We start from the raw sequence: 24,689 nt of genomic DNA, 5'->3' as shown, positions 1-24,689 counted from the left end.
GATACATGACATGATATATTCGATTACATCACTAGAGTTGATTTATTGAAGCACCTTATCATGTTTTAATAAAGTAAAAATCATCTTTACCATACTTTTTTTTCTTTACCATACTTACTTTTCTCACTTTCTCCACTGAAATATATAAAGCAACATATATGAAAAGCATGCAAGTGCAACGTTCAACTCCATAATGATAATCAATCATCTTTTACTTTTCTCATTATAATCTTTTGAATGAATGACGAGAATCGAGTCTACGATGTTCTTTATCATAAAGGATGAAAACTTGGCCATAACTTGACAATGAAGAAACAAACGGTCTTATCTTTAAAAATTCAAGAAAAAAAGTGTGATAATGACTTAAGGATTATCCTTTGGATTCTTTTTACTCTCTTTATTATTAATTAGAATAAAGCAGAGTCCTTTGTGAATCTTTCTTTATTCGATTTTGTCCTTTCTGGAATAAAATTGCAGTGGCAAAATAAAGAAAGATGAAGAAGGAATCCAAAATACTTCTAATTTGTCCTTTTTACTTAGATTTTTTATTTTTAAATCATCCTTTTGGACATTTCATTTCTTCTCTTACCAACTTCCTCTGATCTTGTAGAAGAAAAGAGTGTTGAAAATCCAAAATCTGACTTACATCGTCCATCTTTTGGGCCCACCAACCAACAAAAGATGAGTAGAGTTTTCTTGTTTTCTATAGTAACGCAATGCTCACACCATTTTCATGGAGCTTAAAGTCTTCTAACTAAACCCAACCAATGCTTTGAAAGAGAGATAGAGAATGTGAGTGAAAGAGATATAATTTAGAGTTTGGTTCTATTAAGAGAAAGTGTGGGTTCTTGTGCTGTTGTGTTTTGTGCATATGTTATTCTTGGGTTTCTCTACATAAAGTATAGTTTTTAGGGACACTGAATCTCACACACTTATACACACTCACACACGCGTAAGTTTCTTGACTTTTTTATTTTATTTTTGAGCTTCACTTCTCAAAGCATCTTGGCTTGCGTGACACTTCCAGTTTCTCATTCCAGGAAAAAAGAAGGGTTTAGATTAAGTGGGAAGTGCTAAAAGTGTGTGTAATTGCAAAGGTCGAAGAACAAGAAGTTTGGGGAGGTTTAGGGTTCCTTTCAGTTTCTTTGTTTGTGAATATCTTAGTCTTGAGAATGAAGCATAAGGGTTGTAAAGAGAGAAGTGTAGTAGTGGGGAAGAAAGTAATGGTAGCTGTTAGAGCTTCAAAGGAAACCTCAAAAGCAGCTCTTCTATGGACTTTGACTCATGTTGTTCAACCTGGAGATCGAATCAGGCTTCTTGTTGTTGTTCCTTCCAATTACACAAGTACTCATCTTTTTCTCTTTCTCTTCCCTTCTTTATCTTTAAATCACAATCTTGTTGCTTTGGCAGCTTCTTGTTCTTTGAGTGGTGACAAACTTTGTCTCTTTAGTGCCACTTGTTCTGTCTGGCTTATATTGATTCTTAAGTTAAATATTTAATCTTCTTGTAATGGTCTTTCAGGTAAAAATATTTGGGGGTTTTCGAGACTAACCACCAATTGTGCATTAGGACATGGAAGATTTCTTGCTGGAACTAATTCAGACCAAAAAGATGATATTCATGAGTCTGTTTCTCAGATGATGTTCCAGTTACAAAATGTTTATGATGCAGACAAGGTAAATGACTCACTTATTTCATGTAGATTTCAACAAAAAAAAAAACAGTCTAATTCTTGGTTAAGAATCCATTAATAGTTTCATATGTTTTTTATTAATCTTGATTCAGATAAACGTCAGAATCAAAATTGTTTTTGCTTCACCTGATGGAGTCATTGCTACTGAAGCCAAGAAATCCAAATCAAACTGGGTGGTTTTAGACAGGTGAAGACTATAACATATTATGCGTTGTGTTCTAAATGTATTGCTTTTCGAATTGTGATTTACTTTTTGCCTGTGAAAATATGTAAGCAGGGGACTGAAGTATGAGAAAAAATGCTGTATTGACCAACTTGAGTGCAATCTTGTTGTAATCAAGAAGTCACAACCAAAGGTTATTCGTCTCAACTTGGTGAAGAATGCAGATACAGAGCATCTAGAAGCTATTTCCAGGCTAACCACAAAGTCTATCCTCTCCCGGAGAAGCTCAAGACCTGGAAGAAAGCTGAGGGAACCCTTTGTGACTCCAGCTAGCAGTCCAGACCAAGAAGGTTCTGATATGGGGACTTCATCAATATCTAGCTCTGATGCAGGAGCTTCACCGTTTCTTGCTTCTCAAGTCTTTGAAGGCCTTAACCCATGGGTCAGTGATGGAAACAAGAGTTTCTTTGAATCTGATACTGACTCAAATGGAGAAAACTGGAGTCCTATATCAATGGCCTCCTCCTCATCTTCCCATCCTGTGAAAATATCTAATATCCTGAGTCCCAGTGGTGATCTGACAATACCTCATACAGAAACTCCAAGAAAATCAAGATTTGCTTCGGTTCTAAGACTCGGTTCATCCAAGAAAGAACCTGATGTCCGTAAACCGGATACATGCTTAAATAAAAGCGTGAGGGAAGTGGTTTCCTTATCAAGAAAGCCAGCTCCTGGACCTCCTCCACTATGTTCCATATGTCAACACAAGGCACCTAAATTCGGAAACCCTCTGAGATGGTTCACTTATGGAGAGCTGGAGACAGCAACAAAGGGTTTCTCTAAAGGGAGTTTCTTGGCTGAAGGTGGGTTTGGTTCTGTTCACAGAGGAACTTTACCAGATGGTCAAATCATTGCTGTGAAACAGTATAAGATTGCTAGCACACAAGGTGATAAAGAGTTTTGCTCTGAAGTTGAGGTCTTAAGCTGTGCACAACATAGGAATGTTGTAATGCTCATTGGACTATGTGTGGAGGATGGGAAGAGACTGCTGGTTTATGAGTATATCTGCTATGGTTCTTTGCATTCTCATCTTTATGGTAAAAGCTTTCTACTTCTAGTAACATTCTTGTTTTTCTTGTTCTGTAAAGTTTCTAATAAAGGAAAGTTTTATAGGTTTGGGGAAAGAGCCGTTAGGATGGTCAGCGCGGCAAAAGATTGCGGTTGGAGCAGCTCGTGGGTTGAGATACCTTCATGAAGAGTGTAGAGTTGGTTGCATTGTTCATAGGGATATGCGTCCTAACAACATTCTCCTCACTCATGACTTTGAGCCTTTGGTAATAATAAAAATCATCTTAAGCTCTCTCTGCTCTTTTGCGTGTGTGCCAAGCTTGAAGCTTTATAACAATATCTAGGTTGGAGATTTTGGACTAGCGAGATGGCAACCAGATGGAGATAAAGGAGTGGAGACAAGAGTAATTGGAACTTTTGGGTACTGTTTATGGCATAATCATTGTGATATTCATCTTATTGATTTACTTGTGTGACACGTTAATGAAGCGTCAAGTGTTCTGTTTCTTTTTCTTTAGGTACTTAGCACCTGAATATGCACAAAGTGGACAGATTACAGAGAAGGCAGATGTGTACTCTTTTGGGGTTGTGTTAGTTGAGCTTATCACAGGAAGGAAAGCTATGGACATTAAGCGTCCTAAAGGTCAACAGTGTCTCACCGAATGGGTAAAAACGTCCAAATGAACATCAAAGCTTCAGTCTGTAAAGGCTCTGATGCTTTACAAGGAAGATATATTGATTTTTTTGTTTTGTTTTCAGGCAAGACCGTTGTTGCAGAAACAAGCCATGAGGGAGCTTCTTGATCCGCGTCTAATGAATTGTTACTCTGAGCAGGAAGTTTACTGTATGGCGCTATGTGCTTACCTCTGCATTCGCCGTGACCCTAACTCAAGGCCACGAATGTCTCAGGTTTGCTGCCATATCTCATCCCTCAAAAACACTTAAAAAGACGAATCAAAATTTTCGAATGTAAATCTTCTTTGTCTCTGTGTCTAAGGTGTTGCGGATGTTAGAAGGAGACGTTGTCATGAGTCCAATATAGAAGCTACACAGGGAAAGGCATGGAGTTTGTAGACTATTTAGAGTTTTTACAGCTTTCTTGTTAATGAGTATTGTTTTTGTTATGTGTAAAAGTTTGTTAATGAGACAAAGATTCAAGTGAAGTTTGTTTGTTGAGAGTTTTGTGTAGGTGGATCTGTGAACTTTGTAATTTATTATAAAATCATATTTTATAAGATTGCTGCAAAACTTATTGGAAAACTGAAGACTAGAATTAAAAAACTGCAGAAACTGGCTCTCTCTTTTATTTCGATCTGTAAAACCAGTTAAAATCTCACAAGATTTGGCTTTTAGGCTTAACGTTATTCTGTTACAAACCCGCTAATACAGATAGAGTGTTACGTTTTGTCTTAAATCTCTAAAAGTCCCACATCGCTAAAGAAACAAGCATATAAGGCATGAGGAGTAGTATAAAAAAAGAGGCAGGGGGACGTAACAATTCATACCTTTCTCGGCCTTTTGGCTAAGATCAAGTGTAGTATCTGTTCTTATCAGTTTAATATCTGATATGTGGTCCATCGGGCCACACGATATTAACTCTATTTTTTAAGGGAGAAGGCCCATTAAGATAGCTTGCTATCTGGGCTTTTACGAGTCGCCCATGCGTTGCACTATTGCAAGGGCCCGGCTCATCCCGCCAAATTAACAGTTTAATTTTTGGTCCCTTGACTTATAAGGTATTCACTTTTGGTCCCTTAATCAATCGAATTAATATACTTTTCGCACATACATGTTTAATTTGGGCCAACTGGCCCATGTGACTAAGTTTTATTGTTGAAATTAAACTCAGCATAAAGGAGTCAGAAATCTAAAATACACAGGCCCATGCCATAAGCTAATGGGTTTGATCCAAGTGTCGTTAACCACTTCAAGAATTAGGGTTAATCTCATATTCCTTCGATCACCGATACTCGAGACCATTTTGTGTGTTTCACGACAACCTTCGTGTCGTGTTTCAAGTCGAAAGTCTTTTCGTCTTTAGTTGTAGCATTGGCAAGTGAAAGTTAAAAAAAAAAAGCAAAGCACTGAAAGTTGTTATGGATAGGTTAACTCAATTGCCAGATGATTTACTCATCAAGATACTGTCCTTTGTCCCGACCAAAGGTGTCGTGGCTACGAGCATTTTGTCTAAACGATGGCTGCCTCTTTGGACACTGGTGCCAAGTCTTGTCTTTGAGGATTTCTCAGAGGAGGAAGATGAAGAGATTAATGAAATCCATGTCAGAAGCCTGTCGCAGTTTGTGTCAGGGACTTTGCTATTACACAAAGCAACTGTCCTAGAAAGGTTTCATCTCAACAGCGCGTCAGAATGTAGCGCTTGGGAGATTGGTTTATGGGTTAAAATCGCAGTCGATCGCTTTGTGCGTGACTTGAAAATAAGTTTTTGTTATGATCATTTTCTTGTTAACTTGCCGAGTAGGTTGTTTAGATGCGAGACACTTGAGACTTTACAACTCCGTATGGTGATTCTCTCGGGAGTTCCTTGTCGGTTAAGCTTTCCATCCCTCACGAAGTTGCGCCTTCTATCTGTCAAGTACTCAGACGATGAATCTTTCTCTAGGCTTGTTTCAAACTGTCCCATCCTTGAAGATTTAGTTGTAGAGACTTGTCACGGAGACAATGTGGCAACTTTCACCGTGAACTTGCCTTCCTTACAGAGTTTATCCGTTAGGAATACGGTACGAGAGTCCCCACCTGACGATCATTTGTTCGTGATACATTCCCAGTCTTTGAAGCAGTTGAACATTGTGGACTACTTTGGTGAACTTAAACTAATCGGTAATCTTCCGAAACTTGTCGAGGCAAATCTTCAATCTATGTCCTACCACACCAATGTTCTGGAGTCTTTTACCTTTGTCAGGCGTCTTTATGTATGCTTAGATGGAGAGGTAACTTGTTCTTACTAGCTTTTATTTATATCATTAGCTAGTTTTTAATAAATTGTTTTTCCTTTGCTTATATTATTATGTACAGGCTCAGTATCCTCGTGGTACAGTTTTGTTTCAGCTAGTGCGTTTGGAGCTATGTTCATGTATAGATAGCTGGACGGATATGCTTGTGAGTCTGCTCCAACATTCTCCTAAACTACAAGCTCTCAAGCTTGTCCTGGTACATTATTATTCTTCTCTAAACCCTAACTTCTCAATCAATCATGTTTGGTTTCTCTGGTTTTAATAGTGAAATTTATTGATCGCAGAAGCATTGGGTGCTTGTGGATCGTAAGGTTCGTTGGATGCAACCGAGGCGTGTTCCTGAATGTTTGTTGTTACATCTCAAAACTTTCGAGTGGAGTGACTATGAAGGCACAAAAGTTGAGAAAGAAGTGGCGATTTATATTTTGAAGAATGCGAAGCTGTTAGTGAGTGCAACTATCTATCCTTTCTCAGTCAGCTTGGTGCGCAAACACCAGATGTTTAAGGAACTGGAAATTGCGACCAGGAGTTTAAGAGCATGTGAGCTTACAATGGGCTGAAAACTAATCTCACCAAAGAGTTGAAAACTGTCCAATTAAGTTTGAACGTGAAATTATATCAGAAGTTGTGATAGCTTATTTTTATCATTGATCTGTATCTTGTGACTGAGTAGGAAGCCAAAAACAATTATAATCCACTTTGCCATGGTTGATCCCGGCCAGTTTTTTCTCGCAAATCCATTTAAGGTAAGGAAGAAGAAGAAGCCCAGTTTAAGACTATTTTTGGTTATACTAAGACAGAGAAAGTGTTTTGTTTTGTCATACTCTTGACCGAATAGGCATGGAAGACACGAGAAGCAGTGTAAAAGATGAGGCTTGGGGACGTAACCAATCATGCCTTTCGGCCTCTTGGCTAAGATCAAGTGTAGACTGTGTAGCCCATGCGTTACTATTGCAGGGGACTAACTCATCCTTCTTGAAAATCTTAATATGAAACCTTCCATTTTTGCACTCCAGCTTCTATAACCTGAAGAAATACTATAGAACACAAAAAGATTCAAAATGATCAGAATACATAATAAAAACTAATAAATCCTAATTAAAAACCGAACTAAAAACCGATATAAATGGCACTCATCAATGGACAAATTTATGCTAATTCTCCGGTTTGTTTTCCCCCAAAATTTTTGCACCTCATGCGAGTAAAGTACACGTGCAAAACAGTAAAGTACTATGATAAGACATGCACCTTTCGTATGGTAAATTTATTTGTATATATTATCGATAACTATTTTTATATATTTGATCGTTTTATTTATACATATACAATATTTTTTGTTAAATTCACAAAGATGTTAAATTCTCGGATAGGATCAGTCATTTACCTGACGATTTGCTCGTACTGATCCTCTCATTAGTCCCCATAACCAATGCAGTGAATACAAGCATACTCTCTAAACGATGGAAATATCTGTGGAGGATGATGCCAGTGCTTGAGTAAGATGCAAACTCTCGTCCTAAAATCAGTTCCAGTAGCTTTGGAATTTTTTTTAGGAGGTCACTGAAATTACATGAAGCTCCAGTTCTCCAAACCCTAACCCTCAAACTGAGGGAACAACACTCGAGTTCTCTTAAATTCCCAAGTAGTTTCCCAAATACAGTCTTCCGAAAACTCGTGGTCCTGAAACTCCACACGATCCAATGCCATGGTTCCCCGGTTTGCTTCCGGTCCCTGAAAAGTCTACACCTCACACGTGTGAGGTTCCGTGGGGAAGTAGATTTCTGCAGGCTAATGTCTTCTTGTCCTGTTCTTAACGATCTCTTCTTAGATAGCGTTACCACTGACTCCCGCTGCGGTTCCGGTTTTATCACCCTTGCTCTTCTTTATTCACCATATCGGTCCCTTCTCTCGAGAGATTGGAGATAGAAGATTATACTTCGGTTCGCACTTATCCTAGCAATAAGTCTAGATTCAAGATAAATGCTCGTTCTTTGAACTACTCAGAGGTATACATCAACGGTAGCAATTTCGAGTTTTATGAGGATCTGCACAACTTGGTGGAGGCTAGTCTCCTTGTTGATGATTCTCAAACTGACAAGCTTCTCAGATTTCTTACTTCTGTGGAGTTTCTTTCCATACATTTGTATCCTACCAAGGTAACTCCCTCATATCTTTCACAGCCAGTCTTAAAATTTACAGGACCCTAAACATTTTATATTAAAATGTTTCTTCTTACACTTTGGGGGTTATAAGATTTATGTATAATAACTTTATAAAATTTGGAGGAAAAGAGGGATGTTACAAATTTTCTATGTCTAAAACTTGCCATGTATTTCTCTCCTGTTTTATTTAGAACAATATTTTGGTAATCCTTGTAATGTTTTTCCGTCCAGGTTCTGCTTCTTGCGGATACAATTTCTCAGCGGCTTCGTCATCTGAAACTATCTACTTACGGAAAAAATTCGCGTAATCTGCTTCTGTATTTGCTCAAACATTGCCCTAAACTACAAGTTCTCAAACTACAGTAGATACATTGGACAATAAAATGGCCTGTTTCTCGGCGTAGGGGGTGTAAAGCCGAAGAGTTCAATGATCCACCACCTTTGTTCTCTAATCCGAGCTCGGTTCCTGAATGCTTGTCCTTCCATCTTAAAACTTTTGGATGGAAATGTTACAAAGGAACAGAGGAAGAGAAAGAAATTGTTCTTTACATCCTGCAGAACGCTCCTTGTTTAAAAACCGCTAAGATCTCTGTATATTCATCAGGTCATCGATTCGGGGAGAAAGAGCTGCTGAGGATCATGGAGTTGGAATCTGTGGCTAAAGCTTTAACTTCATGTCAGCTTGTAATTCGACTTACTAACAGTTCCTAGAATCTTTGTTGTGAATCTCACTCAGAAACTACATTTTGATGTGAGTCTAAGGATGCAATGTTCTTGTTTTGTGAAACTTAATTTTACTTTATTATTGTTGGAAGTTCTTTTCCTCGTTGACAGAAAGAACACAGATGAGCTTCTTTGGTTCTAAGAGAAAATTGAGTTTTGTCTTGTGCATTGTCTATAGTACATACCTTCAAACTGATATAGAGAGACCTTTTCTAAATGATTTTGTAACAACACTAGAATATTATTAACAAACAAACAGAGGAAGATTTAATCAACTATAGACTATAGTTGCTGCAAAAGGTATAAGATACATATGACGATGGACAACTCCCTCTTTCTTCCAATTACTCTCAGGAAAAAACCTGTTTCCGAGAAGCCAAAAAGATTATCAAACTGTCTATCTGTGAGTTGACAAACAGCTAGTATTGGCTAACTCATTAAGACAGAGAGAGTGTTTTGTTTTGTCATAACTGTTTAAAAGTCCCACATCGCTAACAGAATAAACATGAAAGGCATGAGAAGTAGTATAAATAATGAAGCCAGCAACTAAACAAATCATACCTTTCTCGGCCTTTTGGCTAAGATCAAGTGTAGTATCTGTTCTTATCAGTTTAATATCTGATATGTGGTCCATCGGGTCACTCGATATTAACTCTATTTTTTAAGGGAGAAGACCCGTTAAGGTAGCTTGCTATCTGGGCCTTCACGAGTCGTCCATGCGTTGCACTACTGCAAGGGCCTGGCTCAACCCGCCAAATTTTAGTTTAAAACGACTTGGCTATGTTTTACTAACAAGATTCCTCAGTGCAATCTGAAGGTCTTATTTATTTCTGTTTCTTCTTGAACTTTTCAAGCTCTGCTTTGTTCTAATCTCTTGATTAAAGATGTTACATATTCAGATGGCATCAGTCAGTTGTCTGAAGATTTGCTAAGCTATGCAATGTCCACAAGTGACGATGGAAATATCTGTTGAAGATGATGCAGAAGCTTGAGTATGATGATTTTTTTTTTTGTTTCAACAATGGTTCCATTGGAGTTGACGAGTTTTTAGCATGTCATTGCAATTACACGAAGATCATGTCTTAAAACGTTGAATCTTGAACTTCTTAGACACTCTGATTCCACAGATACTCGTCTATTTCCAAGTAGCTGTTCCACTCTCCTTGAGACCACAATCACATCTTCTTCCGGTTCTTTTCATTACACTCTTCTTAGATTCTCTCTGCATTTTAGGAGCATGAAGGAGTTAGAATCGATGTCTAAGCCTTCAACCTCGTGTCAAATTGTAATTCAACTTTCATAATGTTTCTTAATAAAACGTTTGGTATTTGATGATGCATTGTTCTTATTGTATGGATTTGAATTTCCATGACTTTACCTATTAGTACAAAGTATTATTAAACAGAGTATTTTTATTCATTCTAGAATCAAGAATCTCTTTTTTCTCATAAACAAAGAAGTTTATGTGCTCAAAACCCTAAATATCAGTAACCACTTCGATTCCATCCACTACAAGAAAACGTAGCAGTAACAACGGCGTTTTACGAAGAAATAATTTCCTCGTAAATTTACATACGCTTTACAACGCAATTACGACGAGACATAACTTCGTCGTAAACTCCATGGTAATTTACGACGAAACGTTTTCGTCGTAAAGTCAATGTAAGTTTACGACGAAAGTACATGGAATGCGAAATAGTTGTAAACGTTACATCGACATTACAACGAATCGTGTTACCGTTATATAAAGGTGAAAACGTGTATTCAATGTGCTTTAACTTACCTAAATTCGTTGTAAACGCGTTGTAAATTTTCTATGTAAAATCCATGTAAAACTTACCATATTTCTCTATATATATGTCATTTCCCACAACTCTCTTCCTCACAACACACAACTCTCTTCCTCACAACACACAACTCCTCATTCAGCCACCAATTACTATTTCGAAGATAACGATAACGAACATGAGTCATTCGTCTGTCTGCCAATTCAGTGGAGCGACAAGGAGAAAATGGAGGGAAGTGCAGTTGGTTTATACTTGAGTGGAACCTCCGACCATCGTCAAAGGTTCCTCTCAAGTACAAACCAGCTGCACTTCCGTCCACTTTCTCCTTGTCGTTCCACTGAATTGGCAGACAGACGAACGACACAGGTTTCTTATCGTTGTCTTAGAAATAGTAAATGGTGGGTTAACAACGCAATTACGACGAACCCAACGAAACCAAATTTCGTCGTAAACGCCATGTAATATTACGACGTAAGTACGTCGAAAAGAAAACTTTACATCGATATTGCAACGAATCATGTTACCGTTATATTTAGGTGAAAAACTTATCGAAGTTCGTTGTAAAGTCGTTGTAAAAAAACTATGTAAAATCCATGTAAAAGTTTCCTTGTAAAATAGTTGTTATATTTCAACTACCCAACTCGAAAATTTCTCTATATATATGTCATTTCCCACAACTCTCTTCCTCACAACACACAACTCTCTTCCTCACAAGACCCAAACGGAAAAAAAAAATAAAAAAAAAATAGAAGAAAAAATGGTCGGTGGCGGTAGTATTTACAAGTTACGAAGTTGGATGTATTTGCACAAAGATTCCGACGGGAGAGTGACGAATGCATTTCTGAACGGGCTAGAGACATTCATGCACCAGGCGGGCTGTACACCGATCACGCAGGAAAGCGGTAAGATGTTCTGCCCCTGTTCAAAATGCAAGAATTCAAAATTTGCACGTAGTGAAACTGTATGGAATCATTTAGTAAACAGAGGATTTACACCACAGTACTACATTTCGTAAAATTACGTCGCTTTTACGACGAATCCTAATCTATATAAGGAGACGCCGAGAGCGAGGCTGCCTCGCTCATTCCTCCCAAATTCCTTTGCTCTCTCTAAGGTAAACTCTCTCTTCTCTTTTTTTTTTTTTTAAATTAGTTTAGGTGATTAGTTAGGTAACGGAATTAGTTTAGGTGATTAGTTAGGTAATTAGTTTAGGTGATTAGTTAGGTAACGGAATAATATTTTTATTATGTCGTAATTGATTAAATTTATTTTAGTTTTTTTAGATGGCTCCTAGAAGAAAATCCAGAGCACCTAGCTATAGAGATTTGTTTGGCGACGATGGTTCCGGTACATCTTCTTCCGGTCCATCGTCTTCCGGTCCATCATCCTCCACCGCAGTTCCAGACTCTCAGCCTTCTCAGAGAGTTGCTTGGAGTCCTCCTCCACCGCAGATGCCTCCACCGCAAATGCCTCCACCGCATATGCCTCCACCTCCTCCTCCAGCGGCTGCACCTGAGCCTGTCCCAGAAGGTGCAGTTCATCCGGATTTGCGTGTGCCTTCATATGCCCCATTCGCGAGATATACGGTAGAGGATTTGCTTGCCCAGCCTGGACGGGAGGGTTTGGATGTTCTAGACCCCGATAGACCCCGAGGAACTTATTGGTAAGTTATTAATTTTTATTACATTAAAATTTAAATTATTTTTATTTTTTAACGGTTAAATTGTTTTCCTTTCAGGTTTGGGGCTAACAACCGTGTTGGCCGGAGCGTTTCGAAAACGATTAAGGGTTACTACGACGGGGCATATCCGAACTGGAGCAAGACTCCAAATCACGTTAAGATCACTTGGTTTAAAATGTTTGCGGTAAGATTTTTAAATTTAATTAAATTTTTACTTTTAAATATGTATCTATTTTTTAAATATTATTATTAATTGTAATTTTTTCAAATTTTTTGTGTTTCAGCAAAAGTGGCATTGGTCTTTGGGAATCACCGAGATGGTGAAGGCGGAATTCGTTGCAAAAGCAAAGATCCGCCTCTGCAACACAGTCTCCGATTGGAAGGACAAGTGGGAGCTCGACGGGTATGAGGGAAAGCCCACTGAGCTCACGAAGGATGTGTGGGATGGCCTCATCGCCTACTGGAAGCACCCCTCTTCGATCAAAAAGGCCAATTCGTGCTCGGCTTCTCGAAGAACGAAGGATAAAGATGGTAATTTGCCCATGCTTCATAGAACCGGCCAAAAACCACATGCATGCATCCGTCTAGAAGTTGTAAGTTTTGTTTTTAAATATTTATTTTAAAATATTCAATTAATATAATTTTTAATATATTTTTTTTTGTAGTTGGAGAAGACGGGAGTCTTACCATCTCTGTCTGACCTATTCAAGATGACTCACGCCACATCCGACGGAGTTTTTGTGGATCCTGCATCTGAGAAACTCGCTCAAGCAGTGGCTACTCGGATTGAAGAACGGGAGACGCAACTAACTCAGGAGTCTCCCGATGGATTACCCGTCACATTGTTCACCGAAGAAGCCGACAGAATCTTCGAAGAGGTAGTACAACCAAAAATTTTTGTTTACATTATTTTTAATAACTATATTAATATATGTTTTAATTTTATAGCTGGCTCCTAGAAAGAAGGGACGAATAGTCGGTATAGGCTCTGTTAACCAAGTTGCAAGGGCAACTTCGTCATACACTTCGAGACGGGATGAAGAGACTTCTCAGATGAAAGCTCGAATGGATAGCCAGCAGGTTCGTTTAGACTCTCTTGAGGATTTGCTAGACGTGATGGCCGTGGGAAACCCGGTTATGCAGAGAATGTTGAGTCAGAGACGAGCCGCTCTTGGGTTGCCAGTACGAGATCCCCAAGAGTCCGATCCAACCCGTCAACAGCCGAGCAACCCCACCGACTACTTCGATGATATGTAGTTTTTTTAATATTTCGGTTTGTATTATGAATTTAAATATTATGACTTTTAAATGTTTTTTTATAAATGTTTTTTATTTTCATATTTCGTTTTAAAATTAAAATTATTTAAAATTCTGAATTTTAAATAAATTCAAATTTATATATATATATTTGAGGTTAAAAACAATATTCAAAATATATTATAAAACGAAACGTCGATGTAGGCTCGACGTAAACATTTACAACTGATTACCGTCGAAAATAATTACGAGTCTTTTACATCGAAGATTTTACGTGGTCTTTACATCGAAGATTTTACGTGGAGTTTACATCGAAATATTTACGAGGGTGTTACAACGAAAATGTTTACGTGTGCTTTACATCGAATCCATTATGTGGAGTTTACCACGAAATTTTACGTGTCGTTTACGACGAATCTCTGCCATGCGCTTTACGAAGAATATATTTCGTCGTAAACTTAACAAGTCATTTACGACGAAACGTCGGTTACGACGGGCGTTTTACGACGAAACGTGTTTCGAGGTTCATTCGTCGTAACACCCCGTTTACGACGAAGTTACAACGTATATTGCCCTCGTAAAAAATATGTTTTCTTGTAGTGATCAGATACTCTGTTATTCTCAAACATTCTTTCCAGTGTTTAGTGGTATATAGTTATGTAATTTTCGTGTGTTTCAGTCTTTTGAAGAGTTTTGATTTTCTCTTCTACTCTTGTCTCCCTTGTGAATGTTATGCTTCAATGTCTTCTGGTTGTTTTTGTATTACTCTTGTATCCGTTCTGCTTCCAATAAATCACATGTTAAACAAAAAAACTGTCAACCAAATACTTTTTCATGAGGTCAACTATGAATCTGAACCAGAGTCTGCATTAAAACAGAAAATCTCTCTGAAGAACAGATGAACCGAGATCCTTTAAGATATAGCAATATAGTAGACGTACCTTGCTACTCAAGTCTAACTAGTCTAAGGTCTGTCTTGTTGATGATGGTACATAAAAGACTTTTTCTAGATGATTTTGTCAGAACAACACTAAAATTTAAACAAAATACGAAGAATAATTGAATCTGAATCAGACTCTGGGAGAAAAATAGAGAATCTCTCTGAAGAACAGAACAAAATAAAAAAGAGAGGATTTAGTCTAGTAGACGTACCTTGTTACTCAAGTCTAAATAGTCTAAGGTTTATTCAGAGAAACAGAGGTGTAAAACTGTAAATGCTTCCTCTTAGATTTAATTGTAAAACTAGATGATAACCCACGCACATGCACGGAGTGAGTTTTTTATACTAATGTTTGTTAATTAAATGGTTTTAACATTTTGCAACACTACAATCTTTATCGCTTGTAAAATGATGAATAAAAATGTTGGTCTCTTAAATATATCATCGTTGTTGAAGGGTTAACATATTACAACTCATTTTAATTATTTTTAAGACTTCATATGCACAAAAGGAAGTTACGTTTTGCGGCTGACACAAATCACCAAAATCATATAGGCAACATCAATTGTAAAATGACGAAAGGGGATTATGTTTTCTGCTCTTGATTTGTTTTTTTTTTTTTGAACACATCTGCTCTCGATTTGTTTACTATTGACTCTTTATGAGTGATTCATTTTCTACCTCTATAAAATTGTGCTTTCGTTCTCGTTTGTGTTTCACTGATATGAGTTATGTTTCTTTTATTAACTTATTATGTGAATTCGGTGAATTACATAAGTATTAATTTAAGAAGATGGACTTCTGTAAAAATTAGTTCCACTCGAGATACATATTTAAGAATCAAATTTTTGAAGAAATTCATTGACAAATTCTATTCAGAGGTTAGTGTTTAAATATAATATATCAAAATATTATTGAATATAAGTGCATGCTCGAAATGTAAATGTCTTTCTAGTATATAGTCACCAGTTCAATCTAAAAATCATCTAATTCTAGAACAGCAAAAAAAATTACTTATTTTATTAACTTACGCTTTTAAGGTTTAGTTACTTAAGATTATACCGATAAAATATATATGTAATATTTTACCATTCTAGTATATGTAAAATATGTATAAAGTAAGAACTGTTTGATTTATTAAATGATAAACCAAAAAAATTATAATAAATAATTCTAATATCTCATTCAAACAGTTATAATAGCTAGATATATAGGGTATTAGAGAGAAAAATATATTAGACAAATGATCAATTCTCTCATTCTTCGAACAAACTCAAAAGGAGGTGATTGAAATCTGGTCATGATATTTCATTAAAAGTTTTTTCAGAAATAAAAATCAAGACTGTACTATTTAATCCGAATAAATTAATGTGTATATATAGTGTTTTCAATATTAAAAAGTCTTCGATTTGAAGAAGTGTATTTGTGAGATTGTTAGGATCAAATAACATATTAGAAACTACATATTTAAAAAATAACGTGTATACATAAAAATATATACATTAGAGTAAACACAAAAATTAAAACAATTATTTTATTTACTTTATATGGTATATAATTAAATTTTACTGATATTAACATAAACTATTTATACTATACTTTAATATAAATATTTATTATTGACACTTCATACTTATATGATTTTATTAACAATTGCATATTTTTCGTAACAAAAATTTAAATCTTTGATCACAAAACTTTTAATGTAAGCTTTTTCAGTACAAATTTCAAAATTAAAATATTAAGATCTCAATAATTTTTCAATGCAAATTTTGAAATTAACATATTTATATATATTTTATATAGTATATAATTTAATTGAAATGATATTAATATATATATATATATAATATGAATATCTATTAATGAGACTTCATATTCATACGATTTACGATCATTTGTATCTTGTTTGAACAAAAAAAGTTAAACCATTGATCACAAAATTTTCAATTTGGGACTTTTATCATTTTTTTTCTAATTTATAGCCATTTTAAAAAAATTCAAAATACAACATAAGAAAAAAATCTAATTTTTTTTATTATATGCTTAATGTAATTTTTAAGTTCTTTTAATAATATAAATTAAAAAAAATAGAGAGGATAAAAAAATTGTTATCAAATATGTATTATTCATAATCATTAATTGTCATATATATATGTTAATCATATTAGATGATTCTGTAACTTTTATCTAAAGATAGAATTGATAATATTTTTTTGTACAATATTATCTTAGTGATGACACGTGGCTATGAAAACATGTTGTAATGCTCTAAGATTAATATATAGTGGATAATACATTAATATATATATATATATTTTTAAAGTCCACTTTTAAAATTGTATGCAAATCCAAGATAATAATAAGTAAAGTACAGAGAAAAGCAAATCTAACTAAAAAGAATATTCCAATATTTTATGATTTACAAAATTAATGGTAATCACACCGTTATAGTAAAATATCTGACTGGAATTAAAATCATGAGATCATATGAGTTTACAAAGAACATTATCGTTTATTTAATAAAAAAATACTAAATCTTTCACAAAATCAATTGCGTTTAAAGATGATTACCAGCAGAAGAAGTTTGTGAAATCAAAGAGAAGGATCTGCTAAGTTATGGACATCATCAGTGAGTTGCCTGATGATTTACTCTTGCGTATTATGTCTTTGCTTCACACAAAAACTGCGTTTGATTCTCAACTCTTGTCCAAAAGGTGGCGAAATCTCTGGAAAAAGTTGCCAACTCTCTACCATGATTACACCTTTCACAAATCTGAATCTCAGTTTTTAGTATTCATTAATAAGACACTGGAGTTACTCGAGTCTCCGGTGTTAGAGAGCTTGTACATCAGAATTGTTCCAACACAAACTAGTTCTGGAGTTTTCCTAAGAGGATGTCTACTAGCCAAGCTACAAGTGCGCGAACTTAACTTCATCAGTATTATTAATCCCGTTGCTCTACAAATAAAGAAGGAAATCTACCATCTTCAAACGCTTGTGATCTTGAGAATTGAATGTTGTAGTCTTGAAGATGGTTATGGTAACCAGATCATCCCATTACAATGCCTCAAAGTCTTGCACCTTCGATGCGTGAAGTATTCGAGCGATGCATCTCTCTCTAATCTCTTATCTAGTTTACCGAGTCTCGAAGATTTGTTTTTGGATAGATGTTCGAGTGATAATAAGCCCACGAAAACTCTATCTATCGCGGTACCTCGTTTGCTGAGATTGACGGTTCTTAGATGTCCTGATAATTGTGAAACTCATCTCATGAGGTTGAACGTTAATGCACCTTCTTTGAAATACTTGAACGTTGAAGATCACTGGAGAAACGTTTCTTTTTCTGAGGAGAAGATGGAAGAGCTCATAGAAGCAGATGTTAATGTTGGTTATATCGATACCGAGAAGCTTCTGAAAGCTTTTGTATCCGTGAAACGTCTTTCATTATGTGTAGTCACTTCAAAGGTGATGATTGATCATACTAATCTAAAAAACAAGATTGCGGTTAACTATAGGTTTACTGATATAGATTCTATGTTCTGTCTTTTTTTTTAGATTCTGCGGGTTAATGTATTCTTTAATCAACTCGTTCGTTTGGAGATATGCACATGTCAACAAGAATGGTGGAATGTTCTTGAGAAGGTTTTGTTAAGTTCACCTAAACTATGCATTCTCAAACTTCACCAGAAACATCTTTTTGGGACTAGAGATCCCACGGTTAGATGGAAAGAACCTAGTTCTGTTCCTGTATGTTTTGCTTCTCATCTTGAAACGTTCGAGTGGAGAGGTTATGAAGGAACAGAAGATGAGAAAAAATTAGCGAGTTACATCCTAAGAAATGCTGGGAGATTGAAGACTGTAACGATCTATCCGTTGATCTCAAATCCGGATATCAGAAGGCGTAAGATTCTCAAAAACCATATGAGCAACGAATTAGTGAAACTTTCTGGACGGTCATTCACTTGTAAGCTTGTTTTCAGATGAACAAAAAGGTGAAAATTAAGTTTGTTTTTGATTTGAAGTTCCTATAATTCTCTATTTTCTTTCTATGGTGGTTGTTTTATATGGATTTGCTGTGTTTTTCTTTGAATAATTTCACCATAATCTTCTAGTTCTTACTAGATTCTGACAATTCAGTATGTTTAACCTCTGAAGAGGCATCAGTTCAAAATATCTTACGTATCTTTTCTTATAAATTGTGGGGGGAAATTTACATAATATGTTTATATATGCTTACAATATTCACTTTCTGCAGAACACAAACTTTATGCTTAAAGTTCATTGCCATGTTAATAATACTAAGCCAGCAAAACCACCATAAACAATGCACGCATTACTTGAAAATAAAGAAAAATATGATGAAAATATTTGTATTTTTGGGTTTATCAATAAGCCGTGAAACATGTCTGTTTATAAGCCCACCTACCCAACAGGTCCTCTTGAACTTTCAGAATGTGCAGATAATGTCTAGACTTCTGTTTCTTTGATCTCTCAATGTTCTTTCACTTCTAGTTGCTATTCGTTTTCTCGATGCTTCTGCAGAAACTGAGATATATCATATAAAATTGTAAAAAAATCACTAAGGCAACTACACTTACCTCAACAATGCTTTCCCTGCTGAATTCTTCTGTAACACTTCTGAGATACAAGCTCTCTTGAAAATCCAAATGTCTTGGTCCAAAATCTGTTTCGCATGACAAATCCTTTGCTTAATCAGGAAATATGCAGAGACGAGATCATTTGCATTCCCAACTCCCAAGTTCAGAATCCTTCAAACGCACAGATTTGTTTGGCTACTTCTCATCATTCTTTATGTCCACCACCGAGCTTCTTTTTATCCCCTGCTTACTTAAAATGTCACTTCTTCTAGTGTTATGTTCAAGACTCTTCTCCTTTATAACTACTGTCCTTTCATCTCTTGAAACAATTGCTACATCATCACTAGAGATGTCAAATGGGCGGGTTGGGCGGGTTTGGGTGTGTCCGAATGGGTTTCATTTTTTTGCTGGATATTTTTGGTGGAAGCCCAAATATAACCATGTCCAAATGAGACCATAACCAAATAAGACCATGATTTGTTGGGCTATCCATGGGCGGCCCATATGCCCACTTAATGTAAACAACATAATTTCAGTTTTAAAAATTTAAAGATTATTAAGTTTTCAATTTTAAAGATGTCACATACTTAAACTTTATGTTTTAAACTTCATGTTTCAAAGTTATAAAAAATTCAAGATAAGTTTAAAAAATTCGTAATTTCGTCTGACTTGCGGAAACAGAAATAGTCGCCAGACTCGCCACCAACTTCGTTATGAACACAAATCACCGATCCATTTAACACATAAACCATAACACAATATTAGTAGATGATACGAATCAGTAGCTAATAGTGAAAACCCATAAATCTTAAGAGATGATAAAATCAGAAGTTGGTGAAGAATCGAAAAAAAATCGAAGAAGAACGAAGACGAGGAAGAAGAATCGAACACGAATAGGAAGAATCGAAGATGAGGACTCGAAGAGGAAAAATCGAAGACGAGGATTCGAAGAGAAAGAATCAAACACGAAGAAAAAACACAAGAGTGAGACGGGAAGAAAAAAAAAGGGATTTGTGTTTTCTCCCAATTTTTCAAACCCTAGACATTTAAGTTTATTGGGCCGCCCATTGTCCAAGTGGTTAAGTCCATTATTGTCCATGAATATAATTGGGTTCACCCATCTGGACAAATTTTAATTATGGTTTAATCTGGGTCTGTCCATTTTGGACCATATCGATTTGGACACGGGCCGCCCATTTATAGCCCGCCCATTTGACATCTCTAATCATCACATCTCTCTGTGTAATCTCCACACGCTGTCTTCTTCATATCCTCAGAGCTTATCTTCCTGTCTACTGGTTGTGACTGCCTGCCCCTTAGTTTTCTCCTCCACATCTTTGCAATATTCAGTTTGAATCTGTTCCGTTATCTGAAGTGTTGTATCCTGTCAAAAAATATCTATAGAATCTTAATCAAAAAGTATTTTTGAAGACTTTGATAACAAACATCTAAACAACAAAAGATATAATATCCAATGTATTTTTCCTCTAAAATAGAAGATTTCTTTAATGGAGGTGACATATGTTCCAGCATATTCTTCTAAAATAGCAAATTTTAAATAGAGTAAAAAATAGAAGAATGCTACTTCTTCCTCTGTAAATAAAAATAATAATTTTTTAGACATTATTTGAAAATGATTTTCCATGTGTCATCAACATATTGATTTTGAAAAAAAAAATGATGACATAAAATATTAACAATGATGACATGGTTTGACGCTAATTGTGACATGTACATTTACATTTAATATTGTTTTATATTTTTGATAAGTTTAGTATAATATGGTAAAAATTCATAAATCATCATTAATATAATAGTAGAAATAAATATAATAACATTTATAATTTTGAAATATTATTTAGTTCTGTTTTTATAATTTTATTACTTAAACAAATCTTCAAAAATTTATGCAGTTTTCTTTTTTTTTTTTAAATTGAAATTTTCTAATCCTGTTACCATTAGTTTCTTTTTAATATCAAAAAATTTAGAAATATTATTTAGTTTTACGTTTTGAAATTATATACCTAACAAAAAAATTCTTAATTTAATAGAATCTGATTTAATATATTTTAACCAAAATAAATAGATAAAGGATATTTCCAAGAATATAATTTTAAAAATATATATACATATATATATATAATTAAATATAAATTAAATAATAATTATTTTATCTTAATTTTTAAATAAAATTAAATTAAAAATTTAACTTTTGTAAGAAAATAATAAAATCTAAAATTAATAAATTATTTTTAAATTTTTAAGAAAACACCTAGTCTCTATTATAGAAGAAAAAATATAGATGGATAGGAGTAATTTACCTCTATATATATATATATTTTCATTTTTGAAGCCACACATTATCACAAGACTAAAAGCTGGATATACTCATCATATAAGGTGTCCACGTCATTTATTAAAATCGTCCAATAGGGGTTCTCCGTTCTACCACGTCAGAACAGCTTAAGTCATGTTGAAATCCACTTCAGATTACGTTACGGCCCATGTTTCGTTGTCGTGTTGCACGGCGTTCTGCATATAGGCTGATATGGTTATGTTAGGCCTACCTCAAGCCCATTTCAGACCATAAGAATCGTCCATCTTTTCTATCCGTCAACTTCGTCTTCTCCGTTTCCCTGAGCCTCCTCTGCCATAAAAAAATCAATTGTGTTATTAACTCACTTTTAATGATTTCGTTTCACCTCCTTCTTTCTCCTTCTTTATAAAGCGCTTCGTCGCTCCCCTGTCTCCACCGGCAAGTCTCCCACCAGTGAGAAGAAAGAGAAAAATATCTACGTACCCTTTCGTGAACGAATTTACTCCCGTAAAGGTTAAAGGTATGAGCTTTGTTGCCTCAAATATCTGAACTATGTTCTATTTTATTTGTCATCTTTGATTCTGATTGTGATTTTTTTTTTGGTTTCAGAACAGTGCTTTCCATGAGTCGTCACATATCTGAGTATGATATGGGAGAAGAAGGAGATCTATTCATAGCTCTCGAAGAGGCTGTCTTATCAACTCTCAGCTTCTTTAACAATGATCTATTGCGGCAAAGACTCTGCACGAGCTTTGAGTTAAAGCCCTTGCTGAATAGGAGCAAGATCGCATGGTGAAATCAGCTACCAAATCTCCACGCTGTGTTTTTCAGACATAAATAACATAGTTGTCATGACAACGGCAGTAACAGCCGAGAACCAGGATATGCAGAAGAGCGTAAGTTCAGGAACTCGATGGATTGGTCGCACGCACAGCAATAGGCTGTTGTGATTCATAATTTCCCTGATCTTGCTCAGTTGGATTTTGGTTATGTTTCTAGGATGAGACGAGCCTTTAGTGAAGCTGACATAAATATGAATTGTTGATTAGGCTGTACTTTTTTTATGAGCAGCAATTTTGGGACTGGTGATTTTCAGTCTCCATTGGGTAGGATAATTGTTTGTAATTGAAAAGATCAACAGGTTATGTTTCCTATACACAGGAACAAGAAGAGTAAGCAAAATTTCAGGCGCAAAATCAAGGTACACAAACAAAACACCGATCCTTTAAAATGATCTAAGAGGTAATTTTCTTAACTCAAGATTGTTTGGTTTGGTGCTGCATTCTAAAGTCATTGTTTCGTCATCTTATGTTAACAATCTTCTTGCTTCTGGTGACTCCTGACATGTAAATTTCTTATTAAGCTTTGCCATGTTTTTGCACATCACAAATATGCAATCTTCAACACCAAGTCAAATGCTTATTCTTTCTGGTTAGCACGCACGGATGCTCCCAAAACCAAATCATTTACTGGAAATACCTAACCATCTCCAAAGTAATAAATTTGTCTGACCTTTGTCTCTGTATATTACTTTGCATCAATACATATATGTAGTTAACTGAACATGTCTGTCCCTTTTTTTGTGGTTCAGAATGCAAATCTAACATGTCACACATACCAAGTTATGTACGTTGCGGTCTCACCTGATTGGACAAACTATTGTAAACAGAGTAGGAGATGAAACCTTAAGGTTCTGGAATGTCTTCCCGTCCATGAAAGCTCAGGTAAAACCAATCAACTTATCATGCATCATCGAAATGATATTTTCGTCTCTATATGGAAAGCGAGGCACTGTGGTCGGGTGAGAATAGCATGCCTTGCTGATTTTGAGATATATATCGGTCACATCAGCATTCTAATGTGGCAGCATAACTAAAGATGCTAAACAACGTCATCTTATGTTTACCATATACTATAAGAATTCCATTATTTATTTTTTACATACACTTCGTCATCATTTGATATTTATTTTATCATACACTTTGTCATCTTATGTTATATGAAAAAGCATAGGTTTTCTCATCACTGAATTCCATTATTTAATTGTTTTTAAGGGTACAAATTCTGATGTGGCAGCATTATGAGTAGTCAGGTTTTGGCAGTAGAGTATGTAAACAATTCAAGTTGGCATCTTTCGGTATTTGCAATGACGGCAGACGCGATTCAAGCAACCGATGAGAAATTTATGAAGTGTGGAATGGATGGGTATCAAAACCCTTTTGAAGCAGAACATCTATACCGGGTAGTTTCTCTTTTTTTTTTTTTAATTTGTCTTCAGACACATAATCATAAGGGATGGAAGAAGAAGGGTGCCTCTCTTTTCATCTTGAAGTAGTAACAAGCATATATGTATATATTTTTCTTCCCATCTAATTTAGTTCTCAATTGCCAAAAGTGTCATGTGCCAAGAAAATAGTTGGTAGTGATTCTCCTTCTACCACTACTGAATCGTAACAATGGCAACCATTATGAGACTGTGAAAAACTGTAAATGTGAGTGCCATAAACACATCACTGATACAATTCTTCTGCAACTCGGTTATTTTTGACTGCCACCTCTTGCAGTCATTTTTACTTTGATCCACAGACTGCTTAAAAGAAAATGATGATCATGAGAACGTTCATCTATATGGTATATCGATGGACCAAAATGCCCATCCAGGCTTTCGCTAAAGTTGTTATTTATGTGTTGAATATCAACTGTAATATATTAATTTAATTTTATTCACTATATAATAAATATTGAAAGATGTAAAACAACTACATTTGGATAAAAAAAATTTAGTGATGAGAAAACCTATGCTTTTTAACAAGATCAACAAATACAAATAGTTAAAGCTATTATCATCTGTATAAATTAAATAATATCATATTAAAATTAATAAATATTTTCGTTAAGTTTCATTAATTTTCCTATCATGAATAAAAAATATTATTACTTTATTTTTCCCTTAAAGTTACAAGATATATTCATACTCCCTCCTGACACTTAAATTAAATAAATAAATAAAAATCATCATACATACGTAAACCAAAAAAAATCGGCATCTAACACATAAGTAAAAAAAATCCCAAAATTAACTCACCCAGAGTAAGAAACACACTGACATTACATCATGGCATCTACTAACATGCATTCCTAAAATCTATTTTAGTTCAAGACCCCCAAATCTTAAATAGCAACAACTAAAATAATTCAGACTCAAATGAAATACCAACTAACAGAAGAGAATCAAACAAATGGAATACCAACTAACAGAAGAGAATCAAACAAATGGAATACATAAGAGAAATCAACGTCCGACCCCGGCGCGTAGCGCCGGAAT

General features: G+C 35.2%; 3 protein-coding genes, 1 long non-coding RNA gene, 2 other non-coding genes and 2 pseudogenes across 7 annotated transcripts; 7 read left to right on the top strand and 1 right to left on the bottom strand.

Annotated features, from left to right (window-relative positions):
- The first annotated feature begins 434 nt into the window (after positions 1 to 434).
- LOC106389443 (inactive protein kinase SELMODRAFT_444075) lies at positions 435 to 4,159 on the top strand. Of its 2 annotated transcripts, none has more exons than XM_048750996.1 (10): positions 435 to 792; positions 1,041 to 1,344; positions 1,522 to 1,676; positions 1,786 to 1,880; positions 1,971 to 2,953; positions 3,030 to 3,190; positions 3,269 to 3,345; positions 3,443 to 3,590; positions 3,684 to 3,833; positions 3,922 to 4,159. In XM_048750996.1, exons 2-10 carry the CDS (start codon positions 1,173 to 1,175, stop codon positions 3,964 to 3,966), a joined length of 1,986 nt encoding a protein of 661 aa, XP_048606953.1. In that variant the 5' UTR covers positions 435 to 792; positions 1,041 to 1,172; the 3' UTR covers positions 3,967 to 4,159. The 2 variants fall into 2 exon arrangements, with proteins under 2 accessions (XP_048606953.1, XP_048606948.1); XM_048750991.1 differs by having other exon boundaries at positions 522 to 952.
- Positions 4,160 to 4,425: 266 nt separating this feature from the next.
- LOC125589660 lies at positions 4,426 to 4,621 on the top strand. Its single transcript, XR_007325834.1, has one exon. It is a non-coding gene; the product is annotated as a U2 spliceosomal RNA (small nuclear RNA).
- Positions 4,622 to 4,979: 358 nt separating this feature from the next.
- Positions 4,980 to 6,679, top strand: LOC106426428 (F-box/FBD/LRR-repeat protein At5g56420). Its single transcript, XM_013867152.3, has 3 exons — positions 4,980 to 5,872; positions 5,958 to 6,092; positions 6,181 to 6,679. Exons 1-3 carry the CDS (start codon positions 5,021 to 5,023, stop codon positions 6,454 to 6,456), a joined length of 1,263 nt encoding a protein of 420 aa, XP_013722606.2. The 5' UTR covers positions 4,980 to 5,020; the 3' UTR covers positions 6,457 to 6,679.
- Positions 6,680 to 6,736: 57 nt separating this feature from the next.
- On the top strand, positions 6,737 to 9,033 carry LOC106408359 (annotated as a pseudogene).
- Positions 9,034 to 9,338: 305 nt separating this feature from the next.
- LOC125589664 lies at positions 9,339 to 9,534 on the top strand. The gene has a single exon (XR_007325838.1). It is a non-coding gene; the product is annotated as a U2 spliceosomal RNA (small nuclear RNA).
- A 7,303-nt stretch (positions 9,535 to 16,837) lies between these two features.
- On the top strand, positions 16,838 to 18,534 carry LOC106426514 (F-box/FBD/LRR-repeat protein At5g56420). Its single transcript, XM_013867228.3, has 2 exons — positions 16,838 to 17,914; positions 18,005 to 18,534. Exons 1-2 carry the CDS (start codon positions 17,066 to 17,068, stop codon positions 18,431 to 18,433), a joined length of 1,278 nt encoding a protein of 425 aa, XP_013722682.2. The 5' UTR covers positions 16,838 to 17,065; the 3' UTR covers positions 18,434 to 18,534.
- Positions 18,535 to 18,767: 233 nt separating this feature from the next.
- LOC125583661 lies at positions 18,768 to 19,385 on the bottom strand. The gene is made up of 2 exons (XR_007320699.1): positions 19,048 to 19,385; positions 18,768 to 18,985 (listed from the first exon to the last, which is right to left on the bottom strand). It is a non-coding gene; the product is annotated as an uncharacterized LOC125583661 (long non-coding RNA).
- Positions 19,386 to 21,986: 2,601 nt separating this feature from the next.
- LOC106389440 lies at positions 21,987 to 23,758 on the top strand (annotated as a pseudogene).
- Positions 23,759 to 24,689: the final 931 nt, after the last annotated feature.

The sequence above is a fragment of the Brassica napus genome, chromosome A2 (genome assembly GCF_020379485.1).
Source record: "Brassica napus cultivar Da-Ae chromosome A2, Da-Ae, whole genome shotgun sequence".
Classification (NCBI taxonomy): domain Eukaryota; kingdom Viridiplantae; phylum Streptophyta; class Magnoliopsida; order Brassicales; family Brassicaceae; genus Brassica; species Brassica napus.
This window is presented reverse-complemented; position numbering and strand designations above follow the sequence as displayed.